This window comes from Athalia rosae, chromosome 3 (genome assembly GCF_917208135.1).
Source record: "Athalia rosae chromosome 3, iyAthRosa1.1, whole genome shotgun sequence".
NCBI classification, from domain to species: domain Eukaryota; kingdom Metazoa; phylum Arthropoda; class Insecta; order Hymenoptera; family Athaliidae; genus Athalia; species Athalia rosae.
In genome coordinates this window covers 8,548,080-8,567,205 of record NC_064028.1, presented here as the reverse complement: position 1 = coordinate 8,567,205, position 19,126 = coordinate 8,548,080, and the positions used below count along the sequence as shown (strand labels likewise).

The following is a 19,126-nucleotide window of genomic DNA, read 5'->3' as shown; positions in this document are numbered from 1 at the left end:
AAGAGCGATCGTAAAATCTGTGAATGAAGAACAAGTGATTTCTACACTGGGATTTACCTTGCAGCGTGTATTTATTGTTTGACTCAGGACAGACAAGGGGTCCTCCGCTGTCTCCTAGGCAGGCGTCCCTACCCCCATCTTTCAGTCCAGCACACAGCATGCCTGAAGTTATTCTGTAAAGTGGTAGGAATAATGTTCTTCTCCGACATTCTTCCGTTGATATAACTGGCAGTTCTACTTCCTGAAGGGTGTCAGCTGTAACAATTATCGGATATTTTAATCTTCTGGTGTTACAAATTTTTTCTCTCATCTCTCATCACTCAATTCTCAATATACTTACGAAACACTCTGCCAACTTCAAAGAGTTGACCCCATCCAGTGACCTTGCACATCTCGCCACCCTTGGGTTCGCTTTTTGGAAGACAGACTGGCCTCACATAGTCGCTGAATGTTGTCGGCTTCTCTAATTTCAATACAGCAATGTCATTTATAAATCCATTGTCGACGTAGTCGGGGTGCAGTGATATCTGATCGACACGAATCAGTTGTTCGTGCGGGCTAGGAAAACTACCTCTTCTGGTTGTGCCTATTCTTGCAACCCAGTACTCATTTTGTGCGCTAAAAATTAAAACTCTTCGTAAACGTTCTACAAGTAGAATTTCGCGAGCTTATGAATAATTTCCGAATACTTCATGCGTTTTTCATTTCTAATTCTGCCAGAAAAACTCACTGATAAAAGCAGTGGGCTGCGGAGAGAATCCATTTGTCACCGATTAGAGCCCCACCACATTGATAATCGCCTTCTTTATACAGCGCGACTTGCCAGGGCCAGCTACCGGAGGTAGAACTTCCTCCTCCTACGATTCTGGAACGCCGAGAAAAAGTCCATCTAGATCATTAAATTTCTTTTTCCGACTGTGCAGTGAAGTGACTGTGTACAATTTTGACGAAACCATTATTGCTCAAGAATTTCTCCGCCACTATATTCTAATTACCTGGCCTGGGAAGGCGTCTGGGTTCGAACGCCGCACTCTAAATTCTTGCACTTCACTCTCAACACTTCGCCACTTGGGCAGGTTGAAGATTTAAATGTGAGACTGGTCTTGTCCGCTGACTTTTCGTTGTACACCAAACTGTAGTATTGGTCATCTGTCAACTTTGATCTTTCGAGTCGCACCTTTTCAACCTTCTCATAATCTCTGTGAGAATTGAGAAATTAGTAAATTTAATAATCCGAACGATGGACGGGGTATGTTTAATTTCATCGAACAAATAAAACAAAACAGATCACTTACTGATAAGTAATCGCTTTGCAAACAGCCTGACCCAGGTCCTCGATAGTCCAAATTGTTCGTTTTCTTTCGAGGAGATTGTCCATGCCAGTGAGACAAAGTTTTCCCCATTTACCGTTTTTCCTGACGCTCAAAAATCCCTTATCGTTGTAGTCGTCCACTTCATTTTTCCTTATGCTTTCCGTAGTTTTCACCTGAATGTGGTTAAAAGAGTTACCATGAACCGCTGTCGATCTTGTATTCGCGCTTATTTCTCTTCCGGAAACTGCAGGTTGAATAATTTGGGATCCATCCGACGTACGTCTCGTACTCGTCTCGCTAAAATTTGATTTCATATCGCCGCTAACAACGATGCGGAATGTCGTAGTCTCCAGAATGGAAGACTCCATCATTTCCTGGTCGGTTTCCGTAGTTGCGAAATTTCTCCCTTCTAGAACTGAGGGAATCTGGTCGTCGCCGCGCTCGACTTCTGGTTTCACTTCGTCCTCTATTTTCAACAGCGATATATTTCCGACTTGGATGTTTTCTCTGCTTGCATTGTTGCTCTCGGTCATCGAAAAATTATCGTCTATCAAAGCCGCGCATTTCTTTTCGTCCTCCCCTCCCGGACAATCTCGAAAACCGTCGCAAACTTTATCAGGATTCACGCAGGCTCTGCTGTTGCCACATACGTATTGCCCTTCTTTACACCATTCTGTCGATCGAACGATTAATTATTATTCAATTTATTTTCTTTACCGCCATATTTACTCTGCGATTCGATTTACATACCGCAATCGGTTTCGTCCGAATAATCCCAACAGTCCGGAGTACCGTCGCAAATCTTTTGATAGAGTAATTGCGCTTTCAGAAAATCAGCGCATCTGCAGTTCGTTTCGTCTTCCGAAGAAGAGCACTCTCTCAGCATATTGCACCTCGCCCCAGCCGGAAGACATTTTCCGTCGTTGCATTGAAATCCCTCGCAGGTTTCCGGGATGGTATCTGAATTATTTGAACAATTGATGAGGAGGCATAAAAAGAAAAAAAGTAAGGAATCGATCAATTGTTGTAATTTATGAAATTAATTACCGAGATTTTTTACTTCAATTTCTTCTGTACTGGAGCGCATTTTCTCCGTCCTTTCTTCGGCTTTGTTAAGAACCTTGGTGAGAATTTTCACCCCGTCTCTGCTGAGAGTAAAGTCAGCCGTTTCATTTCTTGGATTCACTTTGTTTCCGGTTGAAACAGCGGCGAGTTTTGATAGTTCTTCAAAATTAGCAGGGTGGTCGATATCCTGCACTTCCGGTCTTGAAATCGGCGTGACGGTTTCGAATTTATTCACCGTCTCGGTGTCCTGTTTAGTTGATATCGTCAAAGTGTCTGTTCTGACTTTGGCGAATTGTTTCAGCTTCTCTAAAAGCATTATGCTCTCTTGGTGGCTGGATATTTTCCTATCGGAATTCGATGCTATTTTGAATTCCCCGGTAATTTGGGGTGCTTGTACTTCCGTGAATATCTTTTCTTCCCCCTCTTCGCTAAAAGCCGGTGAACCCTCCTCAGGATTTTCGGAATTCCTCTTAACGTCTTTCGCCTCGGAAATCTCGTCAAAATTAATGGAAAAGTTTTCAGGTGGTTCAGATTCCCCGTCGCCTTTTCGTTCCTCATGGGAAGAAGTTTGAGTGCTGATCGATGTTATGACCTCGACTATTTGCTCCAGAGGTGACTTGTCGAAATTTCTAACCGCCTCGCTGCTTCCGTCGTCGCTAAATTCGTCTTCTTCCGTCGCGTCTTCCGCCCTTGAATCGAAATTCTCTTCAGCTTCACTTCCGTTGATCTTGGGCCGCGGCCTCACAGGCCTTCCGACTCCGCTGTTACTCTTTGCCGGGGCAAGAGTAACGAGATTCTCTACAACGTTAGCCCTGAGGGTGTCGTTGTAGATTTTAGTTTTAACCTCTTCCTTCGGGGGATGATTATTTTCCCCAGGCGAATCCTCCGGCGCATATTTGACCGTGTCGATTTTAACGAACGTCGAATTCCTTCCAGGCGCCGTAGTCAACGGAAGTCGGACTTCCGTCTCGCGATTACCTTCGACGGTAACAATTTTCTGACCATTATTATTCAGAGGATGTAACATCTCGGAGTAAAGTTCGGTCGTGGTGTGTTTCAGCGTTTTCTCGTCGTCTATCATGACGCCTGAGGAGTCCTCCGCCTCTGCGGGAGGAACGTTGTCCGCCAATTCGAGGTTCGATTTTTTTGGAGGAAGCCCCGAAGCGTTCTCCGTTTCACTCCAGGATATCGTAGACGACTCTTCCCAAAAATGATCACCGACCTCCGCTCCGATTTCGGCGTCCCCCTCGTCCTCGTACTCGTACGACTCTTCGTTTTTGTTGATCAATTCCGCCGAACTATCCGTCGTTGCTGCGATATCTGTATGAGGTTTTTTCACTTCGGAACTAACATTTTTGTGAAATCGTTCGTCGGCTGTGATCTCGTGACGGACAATTTCTCGCGTTGAATTCAACTGACTTGTATTCAAAACTACGGAATTTATTTTATCCACGGGAATAGTGTGTCTGAAGGGTCTCAAGGTCCCAGGATTTTCGACGAGACTTGGTTTCGCTTCTCCGTTTAAATCCGGACTTTTGTAGCTAGTGTAAACGGGCTCTGAAATTCTAGACGGAGAATTTTGCGTGGCTTTTCTATCTTGCATCAAATTTTCAGGTCGCAATATATCGTCGTCGTCGTCGAGGGCTTCGATTTCCGAATACCGATTTTTTGGCTCCAATTCAGCTACGTCAAGAACAACTTCTGCCTCCCCTACACCTGCGATTTCCACTTTCGCCGCGTTCATTTCAAACGTTGGAAGTTGAAAATTCGGGTACTCGCTGACGGGTTTATTGTTGACGTATACCTTTTTCAGGTCAATCGGCGTCTTTGGCGTTGACCTGATCCCCATTCCCATCTGCAAGTACTGAGACCCGAAATTTTCGGGGGGTAATTGTGCTTTTTGCCCGTCGTACGGGACGGTCACGTGATCCAAATCGCTGGTGGTACGTTGAAAATTTCCCGAAGAACTGACGTGAACGCTGTAAGTTTTTTGGAGCGGCGAAACGTCGGAGACTTCAATGGCGTCGAGGCGTTCCTTGCTACGATGCACTTCGTCTTCGAATAGCGGTTCCTGTTCTATCAGTCCGGTGGGTATTTTGTTTTTGAATTTCCCGTTGACGCGAAAGTTCACCATTTCCTGCGGAACGATTCTGTCGTGAGGAAGTGCTTCCAGATCGTCCCTGCGAACGTCGATCGTCACCGGGGCATCCTTAAATTTTTGATTAGTTTCTCCGGGTGTAAATGTAAACGGGTTTTTGTCCTCCGATAGTAAAACTGGTTCTCCGTTGCTACCGGTAGCCGCGGGAAACGATCCGTGAGGAAGCCGTTCTTCCGGTATCGCCGGTACAACTTTTTCGGAAAAGTTTGGCCTCTCCGAACTTTGTCCCTCTTTAAAAACCGTGGCAACGTTTTCACCGGTACCTTTGATATCCAGATCACCGTGCGTCGCGCTAGAATCAGCTTTTATTAGAACCGAGCCATGCTTCGAAGAAGTTTCATTTCCATTCAGAGGAAGTAGTTTGAGTTCCGTGTTGACAAAGCCTGGAATAATCGGCCTCCACGGTGATGTTTCAAATTCTGGGTCAACGAAATCTCTGTAAGGTTTTTTCTCCGGTGCCATCGAAGGCGTCGTCATCGTGGTCGTTCTGGTGCGGTCTGCGGTGACCTTGGGCCTCGATGTAACCGTTGAATTCCTTCGTAATTTAGCGGTCGTCACGCTCTCGGTCGTCATATCTACTTCTTTTCGGGTAGTTTTGGGTTTCTCAGCCACCTTATCGATCGCGTCGAAATTTTCCGGGACTTTCGTAGTCGTGGTGTTATCTCTGGTATTATTGCCCCTCTTCGGAGTCGTTCCAATTCCAGAAGGTTTTCGAGTCGAAGTTTCGTTAAGTTTCGTCACTTTGTAGGTTCCCTGGATAGTCGGTATGTTACTGAAGTCGATGTCGGCCTCGTCAGGTTCAATCTTTGACGATTTTGACGGCAAAATCTTTGTCGCCACAACTGTGGAAGTATTTCTTAAATTTGGACGCAATAAACCGTTTTTCGTTATCATCGTATTTTTTTTCTCTCCAGACTGTTGCTGCTGCTGTTGTTGTTGTTGTTTTGGATTGAGGATATTCTCCTGACCCAATTCTGCGCAAAAACAAGATAAATAAAGTCTTCAGACCCTCTTCTAGAAACCAGTACCCATACCAAACGAAAACTCACTTTTAACCGAAATACTCGTCAGGTCCAGTTCCATATTTTTGAAGAGTGAAGTGGCCGAGTACGTTTCCTTAGCTAGAATATCGGCGATTGTGTCTTCAAGGTTAGTGATCGACTTCGGTACCTTCCTGCGGTCAAGATACAGTCTGAAGAATACCTTGAGCGTTCCATTTTCAAACTTGTCTATCATTGTCTGTTTGTAAGCACCGGCGAGAACGCTTCTTCTGAACATTAGTTCGAACTGCAAAAAATTTACAGTTACGGTCGATTTTCAGGAAATGAAAAAAAAAAAAATTACATCGCACGTATTGCGATGCAAAACAGCAGAATAATCGCGTCATAGAAAACGTCGATTTGTCACTCACTATATTTTTGTACTTCCGTTCTTTTTCACGGAACACCATACTGGTGTTTAACTTCAACATCGGATTGTACCGTTCTCCACGTACGATGCGAAAACTGCATGCAAATCCCGCGACAGCTGAAAATAATTACGCTTAAGAATCGTCTCTTGAAAAATATCAACGTCTTTTAATTTCTTTTTTTTCTTTACGGTACGCGTCTCCTTACGCATCGGAAGCAAAAATTTCATCGCGTACCATTTGTCGGGTCCGTTCTGAGAGCTGTAACAAATTCAAAGGGGGGGAAAAAATGGACAATTTTAGTTCACTGCGATGTAATATTGGCTTTTTTTATTGATTGACTTTTTTTTTTTGCTCTCGTCGACTCACCTCCCATCCACAAAGCCAGACCCGCGACCGCCAGGACGACGACGAGTACGAGCATTGCGGCTATTATTAAAACAGCGCTGCTGATTTTCCATTTTCTAGTTTCTTTTCCATTTTTGTTCATATGCGGCGGTACCCTGTACCAAGCTGACCTCGGTGGCAGGTAATATTCACTCTGCAAATAATTGACCATCGATTTGTACACGTATATTTTGTTTTCTACAGCAGAAATGAGCGTATACATACGAACGGGTTTATGAACGTCGTGAATTTTTATTAGCGCGCTTTGAAAAGTTGATGAGGTAATTTAATTACCGTCGCGCTCGAAGTAAATTAGATTCGGAGTTTGACGACCTCAAATGATTGGAGATTTTTTTTATTTTTTCTGATTAGCTAAAAACGAGAATTATTCCAAATGAAAGTTTAAACTTAACGGAGTAGTTTTTTTCACATTCCGATCGCAAGGTGTATAAATTTTTGAAGCATCGAGTTTCAAGTATTTTTTACTCATCCCTGACGAATTTCGTCTGAATACTGAAATTGAACTTACGCGAGGTCAAAATACGTTAGAAAAGCATCATACAGATTGATATCCAACTCGGTTTCGTTAAGCGTTCGACACCGCTTACGACGAAAAAAGAAATTCAAAAAACAAAAACTTGTATTTCTGCGGTATTTCGCCCTCTGTTTTTGAAGATTTTTCAGACCACCCTGTTAGCCACCAATTATCGATCGGAGTGATTGATTCAAAAATAAACAACTAAATAAATGAATTAATAAATTGACGAATAAAAATGTTCGAAGATTGGCCGACGTTCGTTGCATTTTGTTTGTCATTTCTCTGCGGGATTCCAAGATGGCAGTGAATTTCGCTTACATTACATTAAACCTTAAAGCGAATCACGAATGCTCGCGATGATTATAAGAGAAGCGGCAGTGCAGCAGCGGCGGGAACGGGCAGCGCGAGCAGTTATCTCATATACATACTGACCGGGCATTCGCACTGCGGGGAGTAAGCGAGTCGAAGAGGCGAGTTTAAAACAGTTCCGCTAACGGAGGCGTCAGCTTAACGACTCGGTAAACATAAATTTGAAATTCCTCCGGCTCACTCTCGTCCAGCATCATTTGCCCATATCGCCTCCTGCCGCTGCGGCACTAGGACGATTTCGGAAAAATCTTCAATTCGTCGTAACCACCGATTTCGTCGCCTCTCGAAATTTTGTCAGCCGTTCAAAGCCGTAGTCTCCAACGGCTACCACAAAATTTTCGGAATCTCCGACATTTTTTTGAACCATTTTTTCCAACAAAAAATTATTCTTAAAATTCTAACCGCTCGTTCGAACGTCGACGAGCACATCAAGCGCTGTATACCATTACGTACAACACGTAACATTCGCAACGTATTACCAATCGCGAACTTTGATATCCTATGCATACAACAATTCTGTAGGATAAACGGGTATGTATCGCGCCGGTTTCGTCACATCTCAGGAACAAATTTACTGTTATACAGGGTTGTGGTATAGGTGTATACGTGAACGTATAATTTTCATAAAGTCTCCGAGGTTCAAAACGTGCGGAACTGTCTCGGCTATAGTATAATAATTCCACACACATACGTGCGTATATACAGTTAATACCTCAAAAATCTAGCACGAATTTGCTTGAAAAAAAGGACTGTTTTTTATGTCGAAACAGTTAGCAGTCAATATACATATATTCATTTTTGGCGAGCGATTTTGTTTTCTTAGCTTTATTAAAATTCTTCCATTCGATCCTCGAACAAACAAATGAAACGAAGACCGACTTATAGCGACTTCCGTCAAGTTTGGATTGCTTTTTTTTTTTTTTATTCATCTCTGAATTCCGTTTATTTTTTTCGTTTTTCTTTCTCTCGTTCTTCCGCAGCTGATGCAGCAGCCCCAACGATGTTATTCTCGGCGGATTAACCGTTAGAAATTCATGTCGTATCACACGCCGCATACTTCATAGATGTACATACAATACCCATGTCAGTATAATACTCAATCTACACGTTTCGATGTTCACGTTTATAATTTCGTCATATCCTGTACCTAATGAAAGTTGGAGACACATACGATACGCTGTTAAAAATCGAAAATTTAGTTTCATTTTTTATAAAGACAAGATAGATTCATCGAAAATGTAGACGCGATGTTGCCAGAAAGCGAATCGCGAAGGAAGTATAAAAAATTGTGACAAAAATCAAAAACTCGTTTTCCGAAGCACGTGTATTTGCAGTAACGTACGTACATCGAACAGGGGAGCAAAATGAACAAAAAATTGCCAATCAAGTCTGAAAAGGTGAGAGTGACTTCTTGCTTTTTGTTTTAGTTTTTTCTTTTTGTTTTTTTTTTTTTTTCTCCCCAATGAAAATAAACGCGCAAATCCGCAATTACCTATTGCGGTAATTGCATGTATTTCGTTTCGCCTATTTATTTTCAATGAGATGTTCCGCGCTCGAAGAAATTGCTCCGCAGATGTACCGCAGGCCAAAGAAATTCCTTGAACTTGTTATGTACCACGTGTGATTTAATTTCTGTATACCACTGCTCGTGTACCTACACGCGGAGCGCATAGCAGAATAATATGCATTTATGTGAATTTCTTGCCGTTGCGCGCGCCATTCAATTCTGTAAAGAAATTTTTCATTGTTTTTATCGCGTAGGATTTCAACTCGCGGCAGGTTCCAGGTTCCAGGCCGCGGTTCGTCTACCTAACGATCTGTGACAACTTAATTACCGTATTACATACGTTACTCTGCGCTGCGGCGCCAGCGTACCTACGTCTTTTATAATATAAAACCAACCGCTATCGTACGACGATACGCGTCGGACAAGAAGGTAATATAATAGCTGCTGCATCATCCGCTAAAGAAGCAGTAGGAAAGATCGAGCCAAAAAAAGAAGATGCAGACATTTTCTTATACACCTGCAGCGCCATCGACGATACAGAATCGTCCCGCTGAATACCTGCGATTCAATTATTAGCATAATAATTACATCACATCGTAGTATGCGATGGAGAATTTATGTAGTTATTATAAATTTGTAATCGAAGGCGACGTTGATGCCAAATGATTCATCGTTAGTTACACGCGTCTCGTTTTTCGTTTCGACTCGACGACGAAAATAAGAAACGATCGACGATTTGACTTTCTTCTAAGATCGAAAACAAAAAAAAAAAAAAAAAAAAAAAAATTGCAAAAACAAAATCAGCCATACGACGCGTCGACCGTGCGGGTAGGGGATACCGAAGAACGAGAAAGAATTATTGTTCTTAACGAACCGTTTCAAGGGTTTCATGCGTCCGAGTCGTTACCGCACATACGCGAACCGCACATGATGTTGCTCTTCGCTCGGGACAAGGTCTTCGTCAAAGAGGTGAGCGGCGCGAAATTCAACTCCGTACTTTACGAGGGTATAACGAAGCGTAATGCCGTACTATACGCAGCCGGTGAACTTGAGTATATATAAATTTTATAAGTCTCTTATTGCTGATGCGTGTTTACGTATGCGCATACGTTAACGATTGACGAAAAGGGAAAAATTATTTCAAAAATTCGTTCCGCGGACGCTAAATTATACAAGGGAATAATTTAATTATATGTATATATATGTGTGTACGTACGAAAGAGTCGCGAGACCGCATAATCGAACAAAAAATTGACGTGTTCCGCGGTTCTATTCGCGGAAAAAAAGGATCGCGTATACGAAAAAAAAAAAAGAGATTATAGAAAGATTCTTCACTTATTTCCGGTTTCTGCACTCGCTGATGACTGACCTACAGCAATATAATGTATAGTATACCTAGATGTTTGCACGGCTGAGTGATCCGATCAATAACCATCACTGAATCGATTCGTCGGATTGCCGCGAAGAATTCATTGATCCGCGTGCTTCTGGACATTCGTATTCACCTGTAGTTATGTAGACTTTGTTTTTCATCGACTAGCTTTGATTAGCAAATAGGTTAACTATCTATATATATATATAAATTTATATCGTCGACCATGTGGTACGCGAATCGATGTCGTTAATAATAAAGTCGAAGTTCCCGTTAACCGAATGAAAAGATTTGCAGCTATTAGGGGGAAGGGGAAACTCGAGGAAAAAGTACATACCTACGTCGCACCTGTTCAACGTAATGAAATTCTCTCGCATTTTGACGAATATTTAATTTTTAAACGTTTTATCGATCAACTCACGAATTTATTTCGATTATTCGTCGCTATCTGAAACGTAAACGAAAAAAAAAGGTCAATGAAAAAAAGGAATCGCCGCGAATTTAACACCGGATACATTAATGAAGACGTAAAGATTAACGGACCACATCCTTCTCCTCGGTTGTAACTTGAAGTTACAATAATTGCTCATTTAGAGTCCATTCGATATAAATTGAGTCTGTGACTACACGCCGAATAATCAACCACAAATCACAGAGATGTCAGGGCCACCGGTTCAATGCGCTTTTTCGATTTTACGTCGTCCCTCCAATTTTCTGCCTCATACTTTTTTAGATTTCTTTTTTTTTTACAAATTCTTCGATTTTGGGCCACGAAATATTTTGCACACATCTTATGGAAATGATTGAATTTACACTTTGAAATAATAATTTTTCCTTTTTTTCACGCGTTCGTCATTTATATACATATATGTATGTGTATACCGACGAATCAGTTAGTGGGAATTATATAGTGTATCGAGATGTAATTAGCTGTCATTATAACTACACGTGTATGGATGTTTAGGTACGCATGCTTACCTATATATATGCTTTCAAAGACTGTATGCGATCGGCCTTTAAATGCAACAAAGAATTATTATCGATCTGGCACAGATTACGAAGGACGTGTGTATCATGCGTTTACACACGCACACGTAACTGCGCTTCGGATATCTAAGAGCTAATTAACGAAAGCCGATATACGGCTGCTATTATTATATCTGTATACGTTTTATTCATCGATACGGTAATATTACGTGTCTTGCCATAACGGAATTCTTCTTGACACTGTTTTGACGGCCGTGAAGCGATTTTAAAACGCTACACCTGCTGTCGTAATGACGAAGTGAGAATTTACGACAAATATACAAAAACGAAGAGGCGAGAATAAAAAAACAATCATCGAAACACAAGGGAAACATTGTTGAAAACACTCGAATACACGTTTACACATTCGTGCACAGAAAATTAGATATCATACGTTATATACTCGTGAACTCGAAAATGGAATTACGAATTCATTATACCCTGTGGTGACATTGATTTTTAATTGGTAAATTATAAACGGCGGAATCGAATATTACCACATAAATATTTGGACGTCTCGTATCAGATCCTGACGATGAAATTCTATTACTTTCTCACATGGAAAGTATGAAAACGAAATATCTAACTGCACTTTCGTGATCCTTGAATACCTGGCCGACTATCGATTTTCAAAGTTTTTTTTCAAAACATTAATTCGTTTCAGAGTACATCTGGTTAATGAATGAAAATAGTCGTTTGGGTAAACTTTGATTTTTTTTTTTTTGTTTGTTTTATCTCGATCCGATTGAACCGCGGGATGCGCTGCCGTACTTACGTTCTGAGGATGTTGTCCATTAAACGAAAGGAGAAGAAGAAGAAAAAAAAAAAAATGAAGTAAAGAAGAAACAATTATTCGTGGCGCGTGACTTCCGTCTCCCAGTTTTTCCGTTGATATTCTTGTGCGTGAATTTGTTGGTTTTTTTTTTTTTTTTTTTTTTCTTTTTTATTCCAAGTTTTTTTCCGCAGCAGTGCGGCGACGGCTACGAGCGGCCCTCGCGCAGAGAGAGGGTTTTTTTTTTTCACCCACCGCTTGCGCGTGCGACGAACACTCGGGCAGAATAGCTATTGTGTTACGTTATTTTTATTGTTTTATACGTTCGCTTACACCAGCCAGATTATACCTACGTTATGGTGGCGTACGCCGCAGGTTATACGTCTATCTGATGTGTGTGTAGTATACACCGAGGATTTTCCCTGCGCTGCATGAAATTTCAGCGCGGAATTGTTGTTAACTCGGTACGCCGTGCATGTCCGACTAACTACACGAATCGCAAAGCGTGGTAACAGCTATAAACCGAGGTAAAGTAACGCGAAAGCTATACGCGTTGAAATTTTTGTCGTAAGATAAAGGAAATAGAAAATAAAGAACAACCGAAGACTGGTATATATAGTGTAACGCGGGTTACAGGACGAATACGTTGCACCGCGGACGGAAAAGAATCGAGGGATGCACGTGCGTAGCACTTTTATAAGTGGATAGGTTCGTTACATAATTTTGCATATATACCATTAAGATTTCAATAATATTTCATTTCTCAACGAAGAGTGTAGTAAGTTAGTTCGCCGAGAAATTGGACGGAAAATGTTTGAAAAACGATAACTTCAACGATTCGTCTGGATAAGTCATTGCGAAAGTTGAATCGTTGCTGCATGTAAAGAAATCGAGCATCGAGCTATAAGATAATAAGTAAAAAATAAGATCGTTGAAATTTTTATCGCACTCTTTTATCCAATTGATACGACCATTTATCGGCGTCGTTTCGCTAACCCCGTAAATTCGATCTGAACTGCAGAGTTTGACGGTACGAATTGTTTTTCGTACACCCTTTATCCGAAATCGAACACCCCGTAGGTAGCTAAATTTTTACCCTTTGAGCAGCCCGACAAAGCGTCGAGTCGACGGTCACCGGTTAACCAAACGATCCGATTCGTTGGATTTATATCACCCGCATTTGACGACGATCAACTCGTGGAATTGTACGAGAAAAAGGGGCTAAATATCCTCTTTAAAATAACTCCCCTGTGTCAGGAGTTATCTCATCGTCGAATAACCAGCGCCAGCTGTATTTTCGGTTATTCGAGATAAAGATGAAGAGAGGAATCTACCTGCCGCAACTGCACCGCACACAGACGCACTGTGCAACCGCCGAACGATAACTTTTTTTCTCCGCGCGTCTCGCGACGACAACCTCATGCCATATAATATCATCCTCGTGATTCTCCAACTGCACAACGACGAAATTCTCAAGAATTCCGATCGCGCGCAAATTATATTTCTTCTCCAAAGTATTCGAAATATCAAAAAAAATATATAAGTACGAAACTATACGCTCGCTTCCGATGTTCGCTGTAGGTATGCACGTGGAAAATTTGATCAGATCCTTTTTTTCTTTTGGAAAAATTGAAGAAAAACGGATTAATACGATACTCGTGAACCCCCGAAAGGAGTTAACGCTCAACCGATTTCTTCGATTGTGTGGAAACTTGGCTGTATTCGGAAAATTATCACGAGGGGATGCTGCGCGACTCGCGCAGCTGACGAAGCGTTCGTATATCACGATTGTGATTAATACTATTATTATTATCATTATCATCATCATCCCGTCCTTGCGGATAGTTTTCCAAGTATATACGTGTATAAATATACGTATAGTTACAAGATGAGACCGCGCGAGGGCAAAGATCCCGGCAAGGTCGTCGCGTATATATGTACCGCACTTGTATGTATGTACGTACGTACGTATACCTATCCTGCACAAGTTGCGGATCGTGAGTCCTGCTGCAGTCCTTGTCAGGTTAATGAGACTCCGATCATCCGTTGCAGATGAGGATATGAGGCGAAACGACCGATGCGAATTAAATTCTTGTGCGGAGTAACGACAAAAGTCGAAATCCAACAGAGGATAAAAATGATGTAGCTTTCTTTCGTCTTCTTTTCACCCCGTGTATATATTTATATATTTCCGGCGCGGCGGTTGTCGCGTCTAGAAAAAAAATTCGCGCCATTATCGGCATACCCGTGGCGTATTATTTTGATCGTTGTGCATACGTATATGATTAGCTATTTTATGCATCAATACGAGACGGAAACACGTCTAAGGTGAGCGACGTTAACGAGCAACGCGTATCTATGAAATTTCCGGTTATATCATTATATATACATTAATTCATTCTTAATTTGGCAATCAATTGATACGTTGCGATAACGTCATCGCTTGTAATTATATCGATTGCGTACGGATCCTCGCGTATCTGCAGCGACGAAATTTTTCTAACGCGACTTATTACATCCTCGTTAATTATTCACTCTTATCTTGAAAAATACAGGAATACATAAATCAAGCTCCACCAGGTGAGGAGTGAAATAAAATTCGAGATCAACAGTTACGCCCGGTTCTTCGAATGTGATTATTTTGCCGTCGGTCTATCCGAAAATTGCGCTCTTTTTTTTTTTTTTTTTTTTTTTTATCGTATAAAACGTGCTCTTACATAACGCCGATATATCGACCTTTTGTTAGTGTATTCGTACATAATATACACGTGTATGTAAATAGTATATAGGTGTAGGTATATGTATAACAGGTTGGGTGAGGTACATTGAACCTAACTGTGAATCATTGTGATGCCCATCGCTAGACAAAAAAACCTTATATACCGGGGACCCTCTGTCCGATGTCAAAGTCCTTCAATAACTGATAACCCGTGGCGCTCGTTATACGGGGTAGTCGTTTTTGTCCGACGAACAAAAATTTCATTCAAACATTTCCACGTTATATTGAAAATTATACGGGCGCGTATACCTGGCCAATTTTCAACCGTACATCAACTTCGGAAATATTTCGCTTTCCACCTACTAATTTTTTTTTCTTCTCTCCACATTTCCCATTATATGAGAGTTTCGGCGGTTTGAATTGAAAAAAATGGGTCACATTTTTACCCACCTTTTATGAATGTTTATTTATTTTTTTTTATTTTCTTTTTTTTTTTCCACAAGGTATTCGAGTCGCCCGCATTACGTGCGTTATACATATACTCGGTCGTGTAGCTCGTGACGTTGATTTCCAGTTTCTTTGCTATATCATAATGTACGAGGATTGACCATCGACCTGCATCAACCATCTCTTCTCCTCTACATTTCTTTTCGTTCCTTTTATAATCCTCTTCTTTTTTTTTTTTTTTTATTCTTCGCTCCTCCTCCTCAGCTGCGATACCACTTTTTCCGACAGCTCGTGTATTTCTTTAATCCCGCGAGCGCGAGCTGGAGGAGTCCCTTATAAGAGGTCGCGAGTTCCCACAGTACCGGCTTTTCTAGTTGGACACATCGACTATAGGCCTTTATACTTATATATATACTTACACCACCGGCTGGCATACCTCTACCTGTATTTTTCTTACAGTTCAAGCTCACCAGCGTTCTCCATCCTATTTATAGAAGCGTTCCTATTATAACCACACTTACGCTCTTCGTTCGTCTCGACAAAATTGACTTGGTTTTAATAAACCTATAACGGGGACGACGGTATCGCGCGTCGATTACAATATCTCGTACGGTTCAAACGAAATTTCCATCTTCGGATACGGAATTGCACGCGACAGCTGCGGTTCATCGAACACACATATATTTCTCTACCCGTGTAATTTCGAGCATCGAACTATCCCAGGGTGATGAGATCTCGCCGTTTACGTTGCCGAGAACAAGTAAAAAAAAAAAAAAAAACAGAAAAAAAAAAAACGAAAAAGGACAACTCTCGACGAAAAACGAAGAGGAGAAAAGCTTCTGCTGATTTTATGGCCGGTATATAACGGTCGTGAATTCTTCCGACCGGATCAGAAGAAGCCATAAACTTATGATATCCAGAGCCTGAAATTTGCCGCGCGTTCTCCGCGTCTCGATAGTGTTTCGGTAAATTTCGATGAATTTTCGACGAAAGCTACGTACGAGTTTCGCGACCCCTGAGAACAATTTTGACGAATAAAAAAAAAAATGAAGAAATCTACGTAGGTCTGAAAATGTGATCGGGTGATATAGGAATTCGAAAATCACCGTCGAATTTCCGAGGGATTCGTAACGGCGCGCGATGTGAATTTCAAACAAACGACACTGACCTATCTCGAGTAACTACTGTTACGATTCATAACAATGACAATAGACGAGGATTGTTATCATTGTAATGGTTATCCTCGTCACCCGCACCTACGCCCACGATTAATCGCACGGAGTCTAGAAAGACCGTTCGCTTTGCGCTCGGGTACTGTTATGTCACTGACATACTTACGATCGAAATCCAAGCATTAACTAGACATTTGGGAAAACTGTTACAAACCGACATTCGCGTTTACCGCGCTCGCACACTATACTATACGATGTCGCGTCGCGTGTTTTGTGTAATTATTATTACAGGTATGACAATTTCGTGAATTTTTACTACCTCCTTTTCACATATCTCGTTTCTGTATTAAGCAAACGTTGATTTAGTACAGACAACAAAAGAGTCTTGTTCCGCCTACGTCAACACAGTCGGACAGGTGAAGTCGAGCGTATTTCTTTAGAAACGAACTCCTCGTCCCGCCGCTCTTCGCGTCCCTACGCGTCTGGCATAATGTTGAATCCACCCCCTACTAAATTCGAGGTAACATCGCGTCGCCTTGGAAGCCAAATATTTGGCCCGCAGGCCGCAATTTCAGATAAACTTATTGTATACCACCGCGTTTTATGTGCGTCTCCACGAAATTTGTCAAATACGCCGACTCGTTTAATTTTGATTTATCAAAATCTTGTTTCTATTATTTCGTTTTTTTTTTTCATTCAATATTCCATTTCCTACGCACCTTATAACATGTACACCTATATACCTTGTATTTATTTCGCATATATTTGCAAGTTTGAGCGATGAGGTATATGAATATAATAACATATACATATATACGTATTATACATAATCTGTTCGGAGGGATCGTTGTAGTCATTGTTATGTGGAATGAATTAAGGTGATTATGTTATTACGAAAACAATGGAACACCGAGTGTGAGCACTGCATTTATGTTTATAATATCTGTACGAGTTATAATAGTATGTATAAGTTTATCCACGTGTTTCCGCGCGAGGGCCTTGGCCTTGTCTTTCATAGTGGCTCGGTTATGCGGAATAAACTATCCTGTAAGTAGGTATACATATAAAATGTTACGCAAGTATTGGTTATAGAACGTGGCGTAGTTTGATTCAGAGCTGCATCCCGTCGAGATCGTAATCTCCATCTCTGATGTGATCGCGACGAGTTTTTTTCATTTCATCTTTTTTGTTTTTTTTTTTCTAAACACCGAAAGACCAACTTTAATAATTCATAACTAGGTAATGTATAATACAGGTGTATATAAGGTAAACCGGCGTGCTTATTTCGGTCACATGACACGTCCCATTACTCACATATATACATATGTATGTGTATAAGGTGCATTCAATGCCGAACGCTGCTCCTACCTGTAATATACAGCCATCGCTGTTGTGTTTGCAGTTTTATAGTTTCAAAATCGTTCGAATTTTTTACCCCGCAATAATTTCATAACACAGGATGCTTTTCATAGTTATGAAATATAGATTGAATTTTTGGTTTTCTCACGCATCCGTCGAATTCTCGTATATAATATTAAATTCATCGCTATGAATTACCTTTACATCGTTCATATACAAGTTTTCGATTAAAAAATATAAATTATACAATTGTAAGTAGTAATTTTTCAATTCATTTACCTGGTAAGGATAATTGTTTCCCGGCCTGTAGAAACTGCCGGTAGTTAAAGGAGGCGGATAACTTTTGGTGCTGCCGCACATGGATGCCATGTTTTTATATTATTTATTACAGGTATAATAGATTTTACACGGTATTATTTCTGTCTCAATTTCAATTAAGTTTTTTTTTTTTATATTCAATTTCGTTAGTTTTTCTTCTTTATTTTTTATCACTAGAAAATTTTCCACACATTATCAATGGTGACATTAGTATTGTATGATCGATAGGTGTAGGTACATTGATTACCCGTCAAACAAGAAATAAATTCTTCATTTTTATTATACGATTGAAGTATTCGAAGTATCAAATCGATGCACTTTGAAATTTATCTTTTGAAGAAAGAGAGAGGAAGAAAAGTAGACAAAATACGATGCCAGGATTTTTGTCTTTTGTTAGGTTACAAGCGATAACTGTTTCATCATAATCACCGTAATACGTTTATGCATGTAAACTGTCCTTATAATTATCGACGATCAGCTATGTCCTTATTATTCGCATAATAAGTTATAATTACGGTTTACGTCGATAAAGTGCAGTAACGTTCGTCCTTGATGCGCTCACAATATTCTCACTCTATATTACGTTAAATGTAAATTTTATTATTCCGTTCACATTATCTGCGTAATGGGCAACACAGTTTAGATGTATTGAAAATTTACGTACTTTTCAAAATCAACGATATATACTTTAATGTCCAATGTTTTTCAGTTCTTTTTTTTTTTTTTTATTACTGACTTTTTCCTAATTCTTCTGACTATAAAATGTAACTTTGCTTCATGAAATTGAGTTTCGATTAAATATAACTACTTAAATTTTTTAATTATCTTCATATTATTCTTGACACATAAAATTATGGCTCGAGATGAAACGATAAATATATGAAAATTTCATCGTCTGTGTATAATCTGACCGCACTATATTTATGTTTATGCAGAATATTTGAATTGTTGCAATAACAACGAAATATACATGACGGAGGATAAATTATTTTTTACATAACCTCTGAAATTGTGAAGCTCTTTCCTCGAAGACGGCTGACCACCGACTGAACTGACATCCTTAGATCTTCACACAACACAGCTAGCTCTGCTATTCTTCATCTTCATTCTTTGCTGTACATGCTATAAGTCGGACTTATACCACGCTGTGAGGATCGCTGTATAATCCGTTGGTCGTAACTATATTATCGCGATAT

General features: G+C 40.6%; 1 protein-coding gene across 2 annotated transcripts in view; it reads right to left on the bottom strand.

Moving 5' to 3' along the window:
- Positions 1 to 19,126, bottom strand: part of LOC105691263 — a 20,475-nt gene extending 1,349 nt beyond the window's left edge. Inside the window, exons 1-12 of one of the 2 annotated variants that reach the window (XM_012409615.4) lie at positions 17,892 to 19,126; positions 6,314 to 6,485; positions 6,182 to 6,205; positions 5,948 to 6,063; positions 5,586 to 5,823; positions 2,361 to 5,510; positions 2,064 to 2,273; positions 1,296 to 1,986; positions 996 to 1,199; positions 731 to 889; positions 341 to 618; positions 58 to 255 (exon numbers count right to left, since the gene is read on the bottom strand). In XM_012409615.4, coding sequence (XP_012265038.2) covers positions 58 to 255; positions 341 to 618; positions 731 to 889; positions 996 to 1,199; positions 1,296 to 1,986; positions 2,064 to 2,273; positions 2,361 to 5,510; positions 5,586 to 5,823; positions 5,948 to 6,063; positions 6,182 to 6,205; positions 6,314 to 6,485; positions 17,892 to 17,981 — 5,530 coding nt within the window. In that variant the 5' untranslated portion in view covers positions 17,982 to 19,126. The remainder of the gene's footprint in view (positions 1 to 57; positions 256 to 340; positions 619 to 730; positions 890 to 995; positions 1,200 to 1,295; positions 1,987 to 2,063; positions 2,274 to 2,360; positions 5,511 to 5,585; positions 5,824 to 5,947; positions 6,064 to 6,181; positions 6,206 to 6,313; positions 6,486 to 17,891) is intronic. The other variant, XM_012409624.4, reaches the window with a different exon arrangement.